At 32.0% G+C, this 15,145-nt stretch overlaps 1 protein-coding gene across 2 annotated transcripts in view; it reads left to right on the top strand.

The window, feature by feature from the left end:
- Window positions 1-11,990, top strand: part of LOC140444709 (basement membrane-specific heparan sulfate proteoglycan core protein-like) — a 30,130-nt gene extending 18,140 nt beyond the window's left edge. The window contains exons 7-8 of one of the 2 annotated variants that reach the window (XM_072536470.1): window positions 3,487-3,750; window positions 11,789-11,990. In XM_072536470.1, the coding sequence (XP_072392571.1) occupies window positions 3,487-3,750; window positions 11,789-11,793 (269 nt within the window). In that variant the 3' untranslated portion in view covers window positions 11,794-11,990. The remainder of the gene's footprint in view (window positions 1-3,486; window positions 3,751-11,788) is intronic. The other variant, XM_072536471.1, reaches the window with a different exon arrangement.
- The last annotated feature ends 3,155 nt before the right edge of the window (window positions 11,991-15,145 follow it).

The following is a 15,145-nucleotide window of genomic DNA, read 5'->3' as shown; positions in this document are numbered from 1 at the left end:
ACATATTATGTAAAAAGTTTTCGAAAAACTCATTATTTACAATTTATTCTATTCCAATGTTAAAAAATAGAAATACAAAATAATTCAAATTCAATTTCAGTTTTACAGTCTTCAGTTGTGATTGCAAAATAATCCGGTTAAGACTGTTTAATGCCAAATCCATCACTAAATTCTCTGTGTTAATATCAATTCCTCTGTACAGGTAATGATTTTCAAAACAATTAACAACATTGTAATGGATGCACGCGAACAGCTGCCTGCTTTACAGCTAACCAAATCATCAAGCCATCAAAAATAATAACATACCGAGAAGTGTTTTTGCACGGTAAACAGAAACTTTTTATTGAAAAAACAATTCGTGAAAATGGTTTTAACGGTCGAGGAAAAATTGCAAATTGTTGTCTGGCATGTGAATGGATTATCAGACAACATGATTAGACAACAATTTGTAAATATGTTTCCAAATAGGCCGGCTCCAGCACGATCAACAATTCAGTCTATTATACGTAATTTTTTTACTTATGGATCCGTGTTCACTCCAAGAGGAGTTTGTAGACGAAGGGAGGTAAATTCAGATTTGGAAGTAAGGGACACTTTGATTTGTGCAAGTATTGAGCAAAATCCTACCCAATCAACATCTCGTCTCGGAGAACAATATGGAATTTCAAGATTTAGAGTAGGTAATATTTTGAAAAGACATGGATACCGTCCCTATAAACTTAATAAATCCAACGAACAATTCCCTGGGGATCAATATAGACGTTTAGAATTTTGTCAAACTGCAATGGAAATGTCACATCAAGATGAACATTTTTTAGAGAACGTTTTGTTCACCGATGAATGTACGTTTTCATTGCAGGGCCGTCACAATTCAATGAATGCTCGGTATTGGTCTCGAGGAAATCCTCCTCAGATTTATGTCGCTCGTACCCAGCGTCCTCGAAAAGTAAATGTTTGGGGAGGCATAATAGGGAATCATGTCATTGGTCCATTTTTTATAGACGGTATGTTGACTGGGCGGAAATACTTGAAACTTCTGCAAAATCAAATTGTCCCAGCCCTTCGTAATTTACCAATACTTTTCGATTCCATATGGTTTCAACACGATGGTTGTCCCGCACATAATTCTCGCATCGTCAGTGAATATCTCAGTGCGACTTTTCCTAATCGATTGATTAGTGGCCACGGATATATTTTTTGGCCTGCAAGATCACCTGATCTTGCACCTTGTGATTTTTTTATGTGGGGATATATCAAGTCCAAGCTATATGGAATTGAAGACGATAGGCCTAATTCTCTCCAAGAATTAAGAGAAAAGATCTCTGATTCAATGAGAGGTATTAGTCCAGAAACATTAACTAATGTTAGACGAAACTTTTATAATAGATTGGGTTATTGTTCTGCTGCTAATGGAGGCTTATTCGAACATTTATTGTAAATACATTTCATTAGAATATATTTTTTTTATTTTTATAGAATTTCTACCTATTTAAATATTTTTGGAAGTGCATTTATTTAGAACGTTCTTTTATGTTTGAAGAATTATTACTTTATTTTCGAAAGTACGACATTGTTTTTTCAATAAGATTTTCATATTTTACTATAAACACTTCTAATAAAAACTAAAATAAATGTCTAGTGATTTAAAGCAAAACGATATAATGTCTGCATAATTTCAAATTTTTAAAAAAGTAAAACCTTCATGTGGGATTTAAACCCTGAGCGCCTGCATGAGAACATCGTGACTTGAACTCTGATCCATCAAACTTTTATATTTCTTCAGTGACAGTTTGGGATATTGTTCTGCTGCTAATGAAGGCTTATTTGAACATATTGTAAATACGTTTATTTACAATATTTTTTTTATTTTTGTAGAATTTTTACTTATTTTAACATTCTTTAAACGTTCTTTTAATTTTGAAGAATTTTTTCTTTATTTTCGAAAGTACGGCGATACTTTTTTTTTCAATAAGATATTTGTGTTTAACTTTAAACACTTCTAATACTAGTAACGACTGACATAAATGTTTAACGATTCAAAGCAAAACGATCTCTGCATAATTTCAAATTATTAAAAAAAAAGAAAAAGGAAACCACATGTGGGTTTTGAACTCTAATCGTCTGCGACGTCTTTGTCGAATTCTTACCACTAATCCACGAAGGATAGTGATTATTCCGTGACAAGAGTGTATAAAACTCCTCACATTATAATAGAAATTATTCTTGGATAATAATTTAAAACTTTAGATTAAATAATTACTATTAATTAAATTATTTTATTCACATTTTTGCTTTATTGTGGTCAATCAGTTTTTACTTTATGTGAAATTAAAAAATGGAAATACGTCACACATACGTTACACATAATAATTATGACCGAGGTGATTTAGCTCGAAGCTAACGTCTAAAGGTGTGAGACTATCGATTTATAATGTTAATTATAGGTTTCTACCGATTATTTCCCACCTCTACTACTTTCATCTCTTTTTATTTCACAACCTATTATATTTTCTATCTTTTGCGTTATTTTGCCGGTTCTTAAGGCACTCATCACTGTATATTATAAAGAAACTAACAGTCTGTGGTAACATTAGATGGAAATAGCACAAATGCGCAACGGATAAGTAGATGTGTGAGACACGGCTGTGTTCTTTCACCACTAGTATTTATTATATATTCTGAAAATTTATTTACTTTTCAAACTACAGAAAAGATCAAGATAAGTAGTGAAAATATAATGGCATTATGGCCGAGAAAGACCTGCAGACGCTACTAAACACAATTTGTGATACTGGGAAATAGTTTGGTTTAACAATAAACATAAATATAACAAAAACCATGGTTATTAAAGTCATAATAAGGATCCAAATAAAAACTGAAGATATTGAACTAATGGACAAAATAAAGTACATAGAAGTACTGAAGATCTAAATCCGGAATTTAGAAATTTAATCAATAGCAGCTTTTTTGAAGATGAAGAAATGTCTAAGTAAAGAAAGTCCCAATCTGCAAATCCGATATCGTATGGTAAAATGTTATATCCACTCAATTCTTCTTTATAGACTGTTAATGTTTACTTGATGAGAAAGCTGTAAACTTTTGAGATGTGGCTTTTCAGAAGAATTTTGAAAATACTATAGACCGATCATATTACGAACGAACTGGTGTTGCACAGAATGGGAAGAGATACAATGGCGACATATGCTCATACGGATGTGAAAGCTGGATAATAACGCAAACAGATAAAAGAGTGAAAGACTTGAAATGAAGAGAAACAAAAGAATACAGAATAAAAGGAAAAAAGTACAGAAACAGAATAACTAACTTATTTAAACCTGTAATTAATAAAGGAGAAAAAGAAAAAATAATTATTAAATTACACTTTTTTGAAACTGTAGCTCATTTAAAATTAATTTAAATACAGTGTTCAAATGTATACCTTGATTATAATCATATTGTATTAACACTGCGTTTTTTTCTTTATAGTCCCTCCAAGTATCACCGTCAACCCCCCTAACCTAGTAGCCCGTACAGGTGTGTACAATTCTATCAACTGCATCGCTACTGGAGACAAACCCATCGAGATCTACTGGTTGCCTTATAGACGTGCCATGATGCCCACTTCAGTTTACGTCAGCGACGGATACATTAACTTCAACCCTATCCAATATCAACATCAGGGTACATATTTATGCGTGGCTAAGAATCCAGTTGGTATGGCAGAAGCTTTTGTTGATGTCAGAGTAACAGGTTAGTACTGTATTCTCGACAAACGTATTATTCTATGTAGGTAAAATACTTTTTATCATTTTGAAACTATTGTTTTGGTGGCATTTGTATACAGTGATGAGTGTCTTACCACCCGGCAAAATAGCGGAAAGGATAGAAGACAGATTAAGTTGTGAGATAGTACGATATAAGGCTAGTTATTAGACGTGTCTATTTGACTTCAGTCATAATTATACGGATGACCTCGAAAATATTTTATTTTAATAATTTCTGATGTTAGAATAAATGATTAAATATATTAAGATATATTATAGTAAAAAACATTAATTAGTAGCGATTTTAAATTATAAATCTTTAAGTTTATTTAATAATAAAAATAACTCAACTGAAATATTTGACTAAACTAAATAGGTATGATCAGTCCGAAAACAATTATTGTATCTAGAATTGGTGTAATAGTTAGAGACGTTGTCTATCGATAAGAAGACTGGGGTTCAATTCACACCAAGGGTAACATTTTTGTTTTACTCAATCAAAAATAATAGAAAATATGATACATATTAGGTAACAAGTTTTCGAAAAACTCATTATTTACAATTTATTCTTATTTCAATGTTATAAAATAGAAATACAAAATATTTCAAATTCAATTCCAGTTTTACAGTCTTCAGTTGTGAATGGAAAATAATCCATTGAAGACTGTTTAATGTCAAATCCATTACTAAATTCTCAGTGTTAATATCAATTCCTCTGTACAGGTAATGATTTTCAAAACAATTGACGACATTGGAATGGATGCGCGCGAACAGCTACCTGCTTTATAGCTAACCAAATCATCAAGTCTTCAAGTTATCAAATAATAACACATCGAGAAGTGTTTTTTACGGTAAACAGAAACTTTTTATTGAAAAAACAATTCGTGAAAAGGATTTTAACGGTCAAGGAAAAAGTGCAAATTGTTGTCTGGCATGTGAATGGATTATCAGACAACATGATTAGACAACAATTTGTAAATATGTTTCCAAATAGGCCGGCTCCAGCACGATCAACAATTCAGTCTATTATACGTAATTTTTTTACTTATGGATCCGTGTTCGATCCAAGAGAAGTTCGAAGACGAAGGGAGATAAATCCAGATTTGGAACTAAGGGACACTTTGATTTGTGCAAGTATTGAGCAAAATCCTACCCAATCAACACCTCGTCTCGGAGAACAATGTGGAATTCCAAGATTTAGAGTAGGTGAAATTTTGTAAAGACATCGATACCGTCCCTATAAACTTCATAAATCCAACGAACAATTCCCTGGGGATCAATATAGACGTTTAGAATTTTGTCAAACTGCAATGGAAATGTCACATCCAGATGAACATTTTTAGAGAACGTTTTGTTCACCGATGAATGTACGTTTTCATTGTATGGCCGTCACAATTCAATCAATGCTAGGTATTGATCTCGAGGAAATCCTCGTCAGATTTATGTCGCTCGTACCCAGCGTCTTCGAAAAGTAAATGTTTGGGGAGGCATAATAGGGAATCATGTCATTGGTCCATTTTTTATAGACGGTATGTTGACTGGGCGGAAATACTTGGAACTTCTGCAAAATGAAATTGTCCCAGCCCTTTGTAATTTACCAATACCTTTAGATTCCATATGATTTCAACACGATGGTTGTCCTGCACATAATTCTCGCATCGTCAGTGACTATCTCAGTGCGACTTTTCCTAATCGATTGATTAGTGGCCACGGATATTTTTTCATTTTTGTAGAATTTTTACTTATTTAAACATTCTTTAAAAGTTTTTACTTTATTTTCGAAAGTACGACGATACTATTTTGTCAACAAGATTTTTTGTTTTAACTTTAGTTTTTGTTTAGTTTTGTTTAGTGATTCAAAGCAAAACGATCTTTGCATAATTTCAAATTATTAAAAAATGTCTGTATCGCAATGTCGAATTCTTACCACTAATCCACGAAGGATTTATAATTATTCCGTGACAAGAGTGTATGAAACTCCTCAAATCATAGTAGAAATTATTCTTGGTTAATAATTTAAAACTTTAGATTAAATAATCACTACACATTTTTGCTTTATTGTGGTCAATCAGTTTTTACTTTATGCGAAATTAAAAAATGGAAATACGTCACACATTCGACGTTACTCATAATAATTATGACCGAGGTGATTTAGCTCGAATCTAACGTCTAAAGGTGTGAGACTATCGTTAGTGGTAATGTAATGTAATATAAATTATAGGTTTTTCCGATTATTTCTCACCTCTACGAGTTTCATCTCTTTTTATTTCACAAGGTAACTGTGTTTTCTATCTCTTACGTTAAAAAGCCGGGTGGTAAGACACTCATCACTGTATACTTTACTTGTGTGTGAAGAGAGAGAGAGAGAGATCCCATTACACAAAGAATCTTTTTGCCACAGAAAATTATTATAAGTTATAAGGATGTTTAAATGTTTATCTTAGAATCGTTTATAAACTTGATTAGAATATTATATGTCTCCTGGTGACTTGTCAACCTTCCTAGAAATGGCAGAATGGACAATGAGCTGAGGGTGACAGCTTCCTGGGAGGATGCACAATGGGTCAATTGTGGCCTAAGTGCTGTGAAACTTAACTTGCCCTTCCTACTCTACAGATACAGATAGAATATTATATAGATTTGTCAGAATAAGATAACAGATTGCTGATGTCAACTAATAAGCTAATGTTGAGATCGATCAAACCTAAATGTAGGTTCCCTATGATTAAGATAATCGAAAAATAAGTAATTCAAATCTCCTATAGATATACAGTGATGAGTGCCTTACCACCCGGCTTTTTAACGTAAGAGATAGAAAACACAGTTACCTTGTGAAATAAAAAGAGATGAAACTCGTAGAGGTGAGAAATAATCGGAAAAACGTATAATTTATATTACATTACATTACCACTATCGATAGTCTCACACCTTTAGACGTTAGATTCGAGCTAAATCACCTCGGTCATAATTATTATGAGTAACGTCGAATGTGTGACGTATTTCCATTTTTTAATTTCGCATAAAGTAAAAACTGATTGACCACAATAAAGCAAAAATGTGAATAAAATAATTTAAGTATTAATTAATTTAATAATAATATTATTATAATATATATATATATATATATATATATATATATATATATATATATATATATATATATATATATATATATATATATATAATTATTAATTTAATAATAAGTTTTAAATTATTAACCAAGAATAATTTCTACTATGATTTGAGGAGTTTCATACACTCTTGTCACGGAATAATTATAAATCCTTCGTGGATTAGTGGTAAGAATTCGACATTGCGATACAGACATGGCAGACGATTAGAGTTCAAAACCCACATGTGGTTTTCTTTTTTTTTTAATAATTTGAAATTATGCAAAGATCGTTTTGCTTTGAATCACTAAACAAAACTAAACAAAAACTAAAGTTAAAACAAAAAATCTTATTGACGAAACAGTATCGTCGTACTTTCGAAAATAAAGTAAAATCTTTTAAAGAATGTTTAAATAAGTAAAAATTCTACAAAAATAAAAAAATATCCGTGGCCACTAATCAATCGATTAGGAAAAGTCGCACTGAGATATTCACTGACGATGCGAGAATTATGTGCAGGACAACCATCGTGTTGAAACCATATGGAATCCAAAGGTATTGGTAAATTACAAAGGGCTGGGACAATTTCATTTTGCAGAAGTTCCAAGTATTTCCGCCCAGTCAACATACCGTCTATAAAAAATGGACCAATGACATGATTCCCTATTATGCCTTCGAAATTAAACATTTACTTTTCGAAGACGCTGGGTACGAGCGACATAAATCTGACGAGGATTTCCTCGAATCAATACCTAGCATTGATTGAATTGTGACGGCCATGCAATGAAAACGTACATTCATCGGTGAACAAAACGTTCTCTAAAAAATGTTCATCTTGATGTGACATTTCCATTGCAGTTTGACAAAATTCTAAACGTCTATATTCATCCCCAGGGAATTGTTCATTGGATTTATGAAGTTTATAGGGACGGTATCGATGTCTTTACAAAATTTCACCTACTCTAAACCTTGGAATTCCACATTGTTCTCCGAGACGAGGTGTTGATTGGGTAGGATTTTGCTCAATACTTGCACAAATCAAAGTGTCCCTTAGTTCCAAATCTGGATTTACCTCCCTTTGTCTGCGAACTCCTCTTGGATCGAACACGGATCCATAAGTAAAAAAATTACGTATAATAGACTGAATTGTTGATCGTGCTGGAGCCGGCCTATTTGGAAACATATTTACAAATTGTTGTCTAATCATGTTGTCTGATAATCCATTCACATGCCAGACAACAATTTGCACTTTTTCCTCGACCGTTAAAATCCTTTTCACGAATTGTTTTTTCAATAAAAAGTTTCTGTTTACCGTAAAAAACACTTCTCGATGTGTTATTATTTGATAACTTGAAGGCTTGATGATTTGGTTAGCTATAAAGCAGGTAGCTGTTCGCGCGCATCCATTCCAATGTCGTCAATTGTTTTGAAAATCATTACCTGTACAGAGGAATTGATATTAACACTGAGAATTTAGTGATGGATTTGACATTAAACAGTCTTCAATGGATTATTTTCCATTCACAACTGAAGACTGTAAAACTGGAATTGAATTTGAAATATTTTGTATTTCTATTTTATAACATTGGAATAAGAATAAATTGTAAATAATGAGTTTTTCGAAAACTTGTTACCTAATATGTATCATATTTTCTATTATTTTTGATTGAGTAAAACAAAAATTTTACCCTTGGTGTGAATTGAACCCCAGTCTTCTTATCAATAGACAACGTCTCTAACTATTACGCCAACTCCACATACAACAATTGTTTTCGGAATGAACATACTTATTTAGTTTAGTCAAATATTTCAGTTGAGTTAATTTTATTATTAAATAAACTTAAAGATTTATAATTTAAAATCGCTACTAATTAATGTTTTTTACTATAATATATCTTAATATATTTAATCATGTATTCTAACATCAGAAATTATTAAAATAAAATATTTTCGAGGTCATCCGTATAATTATGACTGAAGTCAAATAGACACGTCTAATAACTAGCCTTATCTCGTACTATCTCACAACTTAATCTGTCTTCTATCCTTTCCGCTATTTTGCCGGGTGGTAAGACACTCATCACTGTATTATTACAACGACAGAACCAATTTTATAGATTCCAATCCTATGCAGATGCTCTGGAGAGAGGCCATGGTTAAGTTTTAGCTGGGTTATCAACGAGGAATGAACTATAGCTAAAATTAAAATGGGGAATATGTTTTGGTAAGCCTGTAATAATAGAAAAGTAATGGTTTCTTGAAGTCTGAACCTCTTTATATTTTGACACCCATCTTTCCTAGCCAATACTCCTGATAATAGAAAAAAGATCTTTAAAGTAGTAAACGTTTGTATTTTCGGATATCTCAGATGTATTTTTTTGACGGATATCTCAAAAAACTTTTGAGAATAAAATGGTTGCTGTTAAAAATAACTCTTTAGGGCAGTTGCTTAGCAATTCCGTAATTTGGCTCATTAGTTATATTGTCCGATGTTGTGAACATTCTTTGCATTTGGTTTGTTTGGTAATATAACGAATGAGACTTCAACTACTTCTTCAAGTACCATCTCCGCAGGGGAGGTCGGCAATCATCACAGCTATTCACACTTTTGAGACGGCTGCTCTGAAAACTTCATTTGATGTACATCCGTACCACTCTCTCAGGTTGCGCAGCCATGATATTCTACGCCTCCCTATGCTTCTCTTTCCTTGGATCTTTCCCTGTATAATCAGTTGGAGAAAGGTGTATTTCTCTCCACGTGTAATGTGTCCGAGATATTCCAATTTTCTTGTTTTAATTGTATTTAAAATTTCTATTTTTTTATTCATCCTTCTCAGAACCTCTTTGTAACTTGTTCTGTCCACGATATGTTCAGAATTCTTCTATACACCCACAGCTCGAATGATTCCAGTTTTTTCATTGATGTCGCCTTCAAGGTCCAAGATTCTATTCCATAAAACAAAGTCGAGAAAATATAGCACCTCGCCAACCTAACTCGTAGGTCCAATTTTAAATACTTTGTACATAGCACTCTTCTCATTTTGTTGAAATTTGCTCCAGCCTTTTCTATTCTGATTTTGATCTCCTGACTGTAATCATTTGTGAAGTTAATCATTGTTCCCAGATATGCATATTTGTCCACTTGTTCGACGTTGGTTCCGTTTATTAGAAGATTCTCGTTATTTTTTTGAGTTTTCGATATTCTCATAAATTTTGTCTTCTTGACGTTCATTATTAGACCGTACTCTTTTCCATACTCTGCTATTCTGGTCACCAGTCTCTGAAGATCTTCAATATTTTGGGCTAAGATCACAGTGTCGTCCGCATATCTAATGTTGTTAATGGGAACTCCATTTACCTCTATTCCAGCTGTTTCACCCTCAAGAGCGTTTTTCAAGATCTCTTGGGAGTAGGCATTAAAAAGAATTGGCGACAGTACGCATCCCTGTCTCACTCCACGTCTAATTTCAATTTCTTCTGACAGCTCTTCGTTAACACGTACTTTTGCTCGCTGTATATAGTATAAATTTAATATGATCCTGAGGTCGTTGTAGTCAATCTTCATTGATTTCAGGACATTTATTAATTGTTTATTGTCCTACTTTATCGAATACTACTTTATTATAGTCAATAAAACATGCGTATATATCTTGATTGATGTCCAGGCATCTTTGTATCAGTATATTAAGTGAAAAAAGAGCTTCACGCGTTCCTAGGCCTTTGCGAAAACCAAATTGTGTATCATTAACGTCTATGTCCAGTTTGTGATGTATTCGGTTATGGATGACTTTTAGTAGTAATTTTATCACATAAGACATCAAGCTAATGGTGCGGCAGTCGCTGCATTCTCTTGCGTTTTTCTTTTTGGGGAAAACTTGCTTCTCATTTAGAATTTTTAGGATTTCTATGGGAAGCATATCAGGTCCAGGTCTTTTCCCACTCTTCATTGTTTTTAATGCATGTAATATTTCTTCTTTTTTAATATATGGAACTATTTCTTCTAACGTAAGTTCTATGTGTTCCAGATCTCCTCTTTCATCATCGAACAATTCGCCGATATATTCTGCTCATCTTTGTACTTTCTCGCCCATATGTGTTATAGTAGTCCCATGTCTATCCAGAATTGCACGAGTGGGATTTTATTTTCTTAGTCCTGCCAGTTCTTTAACTTTCTTGTGTAGGTTAAACAGATCATATTTATTTTGAAGATCTTCGATCTCTTTACATCTCTCTTCAAAGTACTTTTCTTTTGCCTGCTTTATCATCTTCCTGATCTCGTGGATTATCTCTCTGTATTTATTGTTGTCTTTGTTTTTAAATTGTCTCCGTTGTTCCATCATATTTAGTATCTCGTCATTCATCCATTCTTCTTTTCTCCTTGCGGAAGTCTTTAGTATTTCTTTACAGGGTTTCAGTAGACAATGTTTTAGTCGATCCCAGTACTCGTCAATATCATTGGTGTTTGTGTTCAATTTGCTGCAGTTCACATGCAGTTTATATTGGAGGCATTCTTTTACTTTAGGCTCTTTAAGTTTTCTTGTGTCTTTTAATATTTTTAAGGGTAAGTGTAATCTTGGCGATAAGTGGATTGTGATCTGAGGCCACGTCTAATCCAGGATATGCTTTCACGGCTTTAACAGCATTACGGTATCTTTCATTGATCATAATGAAGTCTATCTGGTTCCTGACTACTTTTACCGACTGAAAGTACTTAAAACTCTATTTTTACTGAAAATTATTTAAGAATAACCACAACTCTCATAATCTGGACTTTATTAACATAATAGGAGATGTAAAGTTCTCGGTTTAATAGTAAAAAAAAATAAATATCTTAATCTATGGCCGAGAGCTATTCATCTACATAATTGTCAGTACTAATACTAATCTTGAGTAACGTACTTTTCTTTGTTACAGCTTGAGAGGCCGAGACATAGGGTCAAATGATCTGGTAAATTGAAGAAAATATAGGATAGATAAACGCAGTAGTTCAGTCAATACTTCAGTTAATTAATTTTGTAAATTTTCACCCATTAAGTGTTCACTGTTTTGTATTCATACAATTTTGCACATTACACATTTGTACTATAAGTTGCTCGAAATACGGCAAAACCTGTATTTTTCTTTCACAACTGTTATATTGTATAGTTGATAAAAAATAAAAATATCAGAATATCAAAATATTCTCCAAATAAAACTCAACGGAATCACAGAGGAAGATACTGCAGAGGAAGAATGAAGACAATTAAAAACAATAATAACGGAATCTGTCGGAAAAGGAAACTGTCGGAAAAGCCAAAAGGCAAAGAAATGCGGAATGGTATGACGATGAATGCAGAACTGCAGTAGAGGAAAAAAGACAAGTCAAGCTTAACCAACTTCAAAGAAACACAAGAAATACCAGAGAAATTTATAACGAAAAGAGAATACAAGCGACTAGAATATGCAGAAGAAAACTAAAACAAAAAGGGTATGTTTTGAAAAGTTCCAAAAGGAACAAACAGAAGAAAACTAAAACTAAAAAGGTTGGTCCATGAAAGTTAAGCACTTAATGTATCACGTAAAAATCAGCATTTTTTACGATTTCCTAAACGCAAAAGTTTTTACTTCATAAAATGTGTAATTAAGACTTTAAGAATCACTTAAAATTTAACAATTTTTACGATTTTGTACAGGAGAGCAGAAACGCAAAAGAAGGTTTGTCCATAAAATATTTAAGACTTTAACAATAACTTTCGACAATTTTTATGATTTTTCTATCAGTAGAGCAGAAACGTAAAAGGGTTAGTCCATTAAATGTTTAAGAATTCAAGAATCACTTAAAATTCAACAATTTTTACAATGTTGCATCCCAAGAAGAGAAACCCATGAAATGTCCAGAATTACTTAACATTCGACAAGTTTTACGATTTCGTATCAGGAGAGAATAAACTTATAAGTAGACTTCGGCAAATATGCATATTGCATATTTTGCATATTGTGCATATTTTATGCAAATATTTCATATTTTGGCATATTTGTATAAAAGTTTGCATAAAGTGCATAAAAGTTCAGATTTTTATACTGTATTTGAAAATTTTTAAACATACCAATTTATTTCAATTCTTGTATAAAATTTTGTAGTCATTTTAATCAAGAAATGATCTAAGTACGTAATCTCTACAAGTACAAAACATTTACAATTTCAAAGAAGATCAATTTAAGTAGCCCTCAACATTCTTAGAAAGTCTCGGTCACTGAGGCATTCAGTTATTGGATAATCGCTAAGGGTTCGCTCATTTGCATTTTATGATCTAATCCCCAAATCTATCTACAATTTATTGTATCTTAACAGCAGGTAAACGGCTAATAGTTTTGTTCCTAATTTAGGGATTTTCCAAAATCTCCCAGTTTATTGAATTAGGTACCTAAACAATTCTAACTTGATGCTCAGATTTGTAAATCATTTTTGTTTTGATATTCAAAGCGTAAACACTCGTTGTGCGCAACAAAAAGGAAGATTGTGATTTTATAATGCCTAAAACAACCAGTGCTTCAACTTGGATTAAACCTTATAAAGAGCTGTCTATGGATATGGGAAAAATCTACTATTCAGTCTGTGGCAAAATTGTAAGTATCTAATATTTTCTATTAAATATCTAATATTTCATACATACAGGGTGTTTCCAAATGACACTTACAACGTTTGACTGTAGATACTTCTCGAAAAATTGAACAAAACGATATAGTTAATGAGGGGTCAAACTTATTTACTTTTCGAGATACAGGGTGTTTAAATTAAAAAAAATTAAATTCTTTTAGTTAATAACAACAATAACTTTAAAACCAATAAACGTATTTAATTGAAATTTAGTACTCGTAGGTTGTTTTTAAATGAAAAATAGCTTCCTTTAGTGAGAAAAAATTGTCCATGATACAATACAATGGTGTGTATTTAGAAAAATTTTTCACCTTTACTTTTTTTTATGAAGTCAGCTATTCTAAAACACAATTATTTTTATTGTAATTGAATTAAAAAAAAAACTTGTGTTGAATTTTAAAATAAGTTATATGATGTACTAATGGTTAGTAACAAAAACTAATTTGTGAATTAATACTGCATTTAAAACACTTAGCGAGTGTTTTTTTTTTCCAAACCAGTTATTTGATTAACCAAAAACACCTTGTATATTTTTATATTTTAAAGGTTGGGTTAAAATAAAGGTTTTTATTTTTATTTATAGATAGCATGTGAGAAGAAATTTCAGATAGACCAACATGTGAGAACTGCTTCACACATTGCAAAAAAAGGAAAAATAGGAGGAAAACATCAAACTTCAATGGCTAAATGTTTCCAATCTACTTCAAAAAAATTAGATGAGCAAGAAACTTTTAATGAAGACTTGTGTCGCGCATTAGTGTCTGCAAACATACCGCTTTCAAAATTAGCAAATGTAAATTTTAGTTCGTTTCTAAAAAAAATATTGCAAACTTAATGTTCCAAGTGATCGGTCTCTAAGAAGAAATAATGTGAACGGGCTATACTCGTCGGTGTTAATTAATATTAAGGAAGAAATTGCAGATAATTATTTTTACATATCTGTAGACGAAACCACTGATTCCTCAGGAAAGTATATTGCTCATTTATTGATTGGTGTTCTTAAAGAAGATACCTTACCAAAATCTCATCTTATTTCATGCCAGCAACTTGAGAAAACAATTTCGCGTTTTATACAAGAAACATTAGCAACTTTTTTTCTTCCGACAACTATTACTTCTAATAAATTACTGCTTATTTTATCGGATGCTGCTCCTTATATGGTGAAAGCAGGACAAAATTTAAAAATATTTTTCCCAGATTTAATACATGTTACTTGTGTAGCGCATGGATTAAACAGAGTTGCAGAGGAAATACGAAAAAAGTTTCCTCTTGTAAATACCATGATATCCAGTGTCAAAAAAGTATTTCTTAAATCTCCTATAAGAATTCAACTTTATAAAGAAATGCTACCTAACATTCCTCTTCCACCACAACCTATTTTAACGCGATGGGGAACATGGTTAGAAGCAGCTAATTTTTATGCAGATCATTTTGTTAAAATAAAGAACATAATTGATACGTTAACAGATGAAAGTTCCCAATCTCTTTTGGATTCTAAACAAACTTTTCAGAGTAACTTGCTTCAACAAGAACTTTCATTTATAAAATCAAATTTTAGTTTTGTTCAAAAAACAATTACTCAGTTAGAATCACCAAAACTGTCATTGTTCGAAAGTACAGCATTAATAAAAGAA

The sequence above is a fragment of the Diabrotica undecimpunctata genome, chromosome 6 (genome assembly GCF_040954645.1).
Source record: "Diabrotica undecimpunctata isolate CICGRU chromosome 6, icDiaUnde3, whole genome shotgun sequence".
Lineage (NCBI taxonomy): Eukaryota > Metazoa > Arthropoda > Insecta > Coleoptera > Chrysomelidae > Diabrotica > Diabrotica undecimpunctata.
This window is presented reverse-complemented; position numbering and strand designations above follow the sequence as displayed.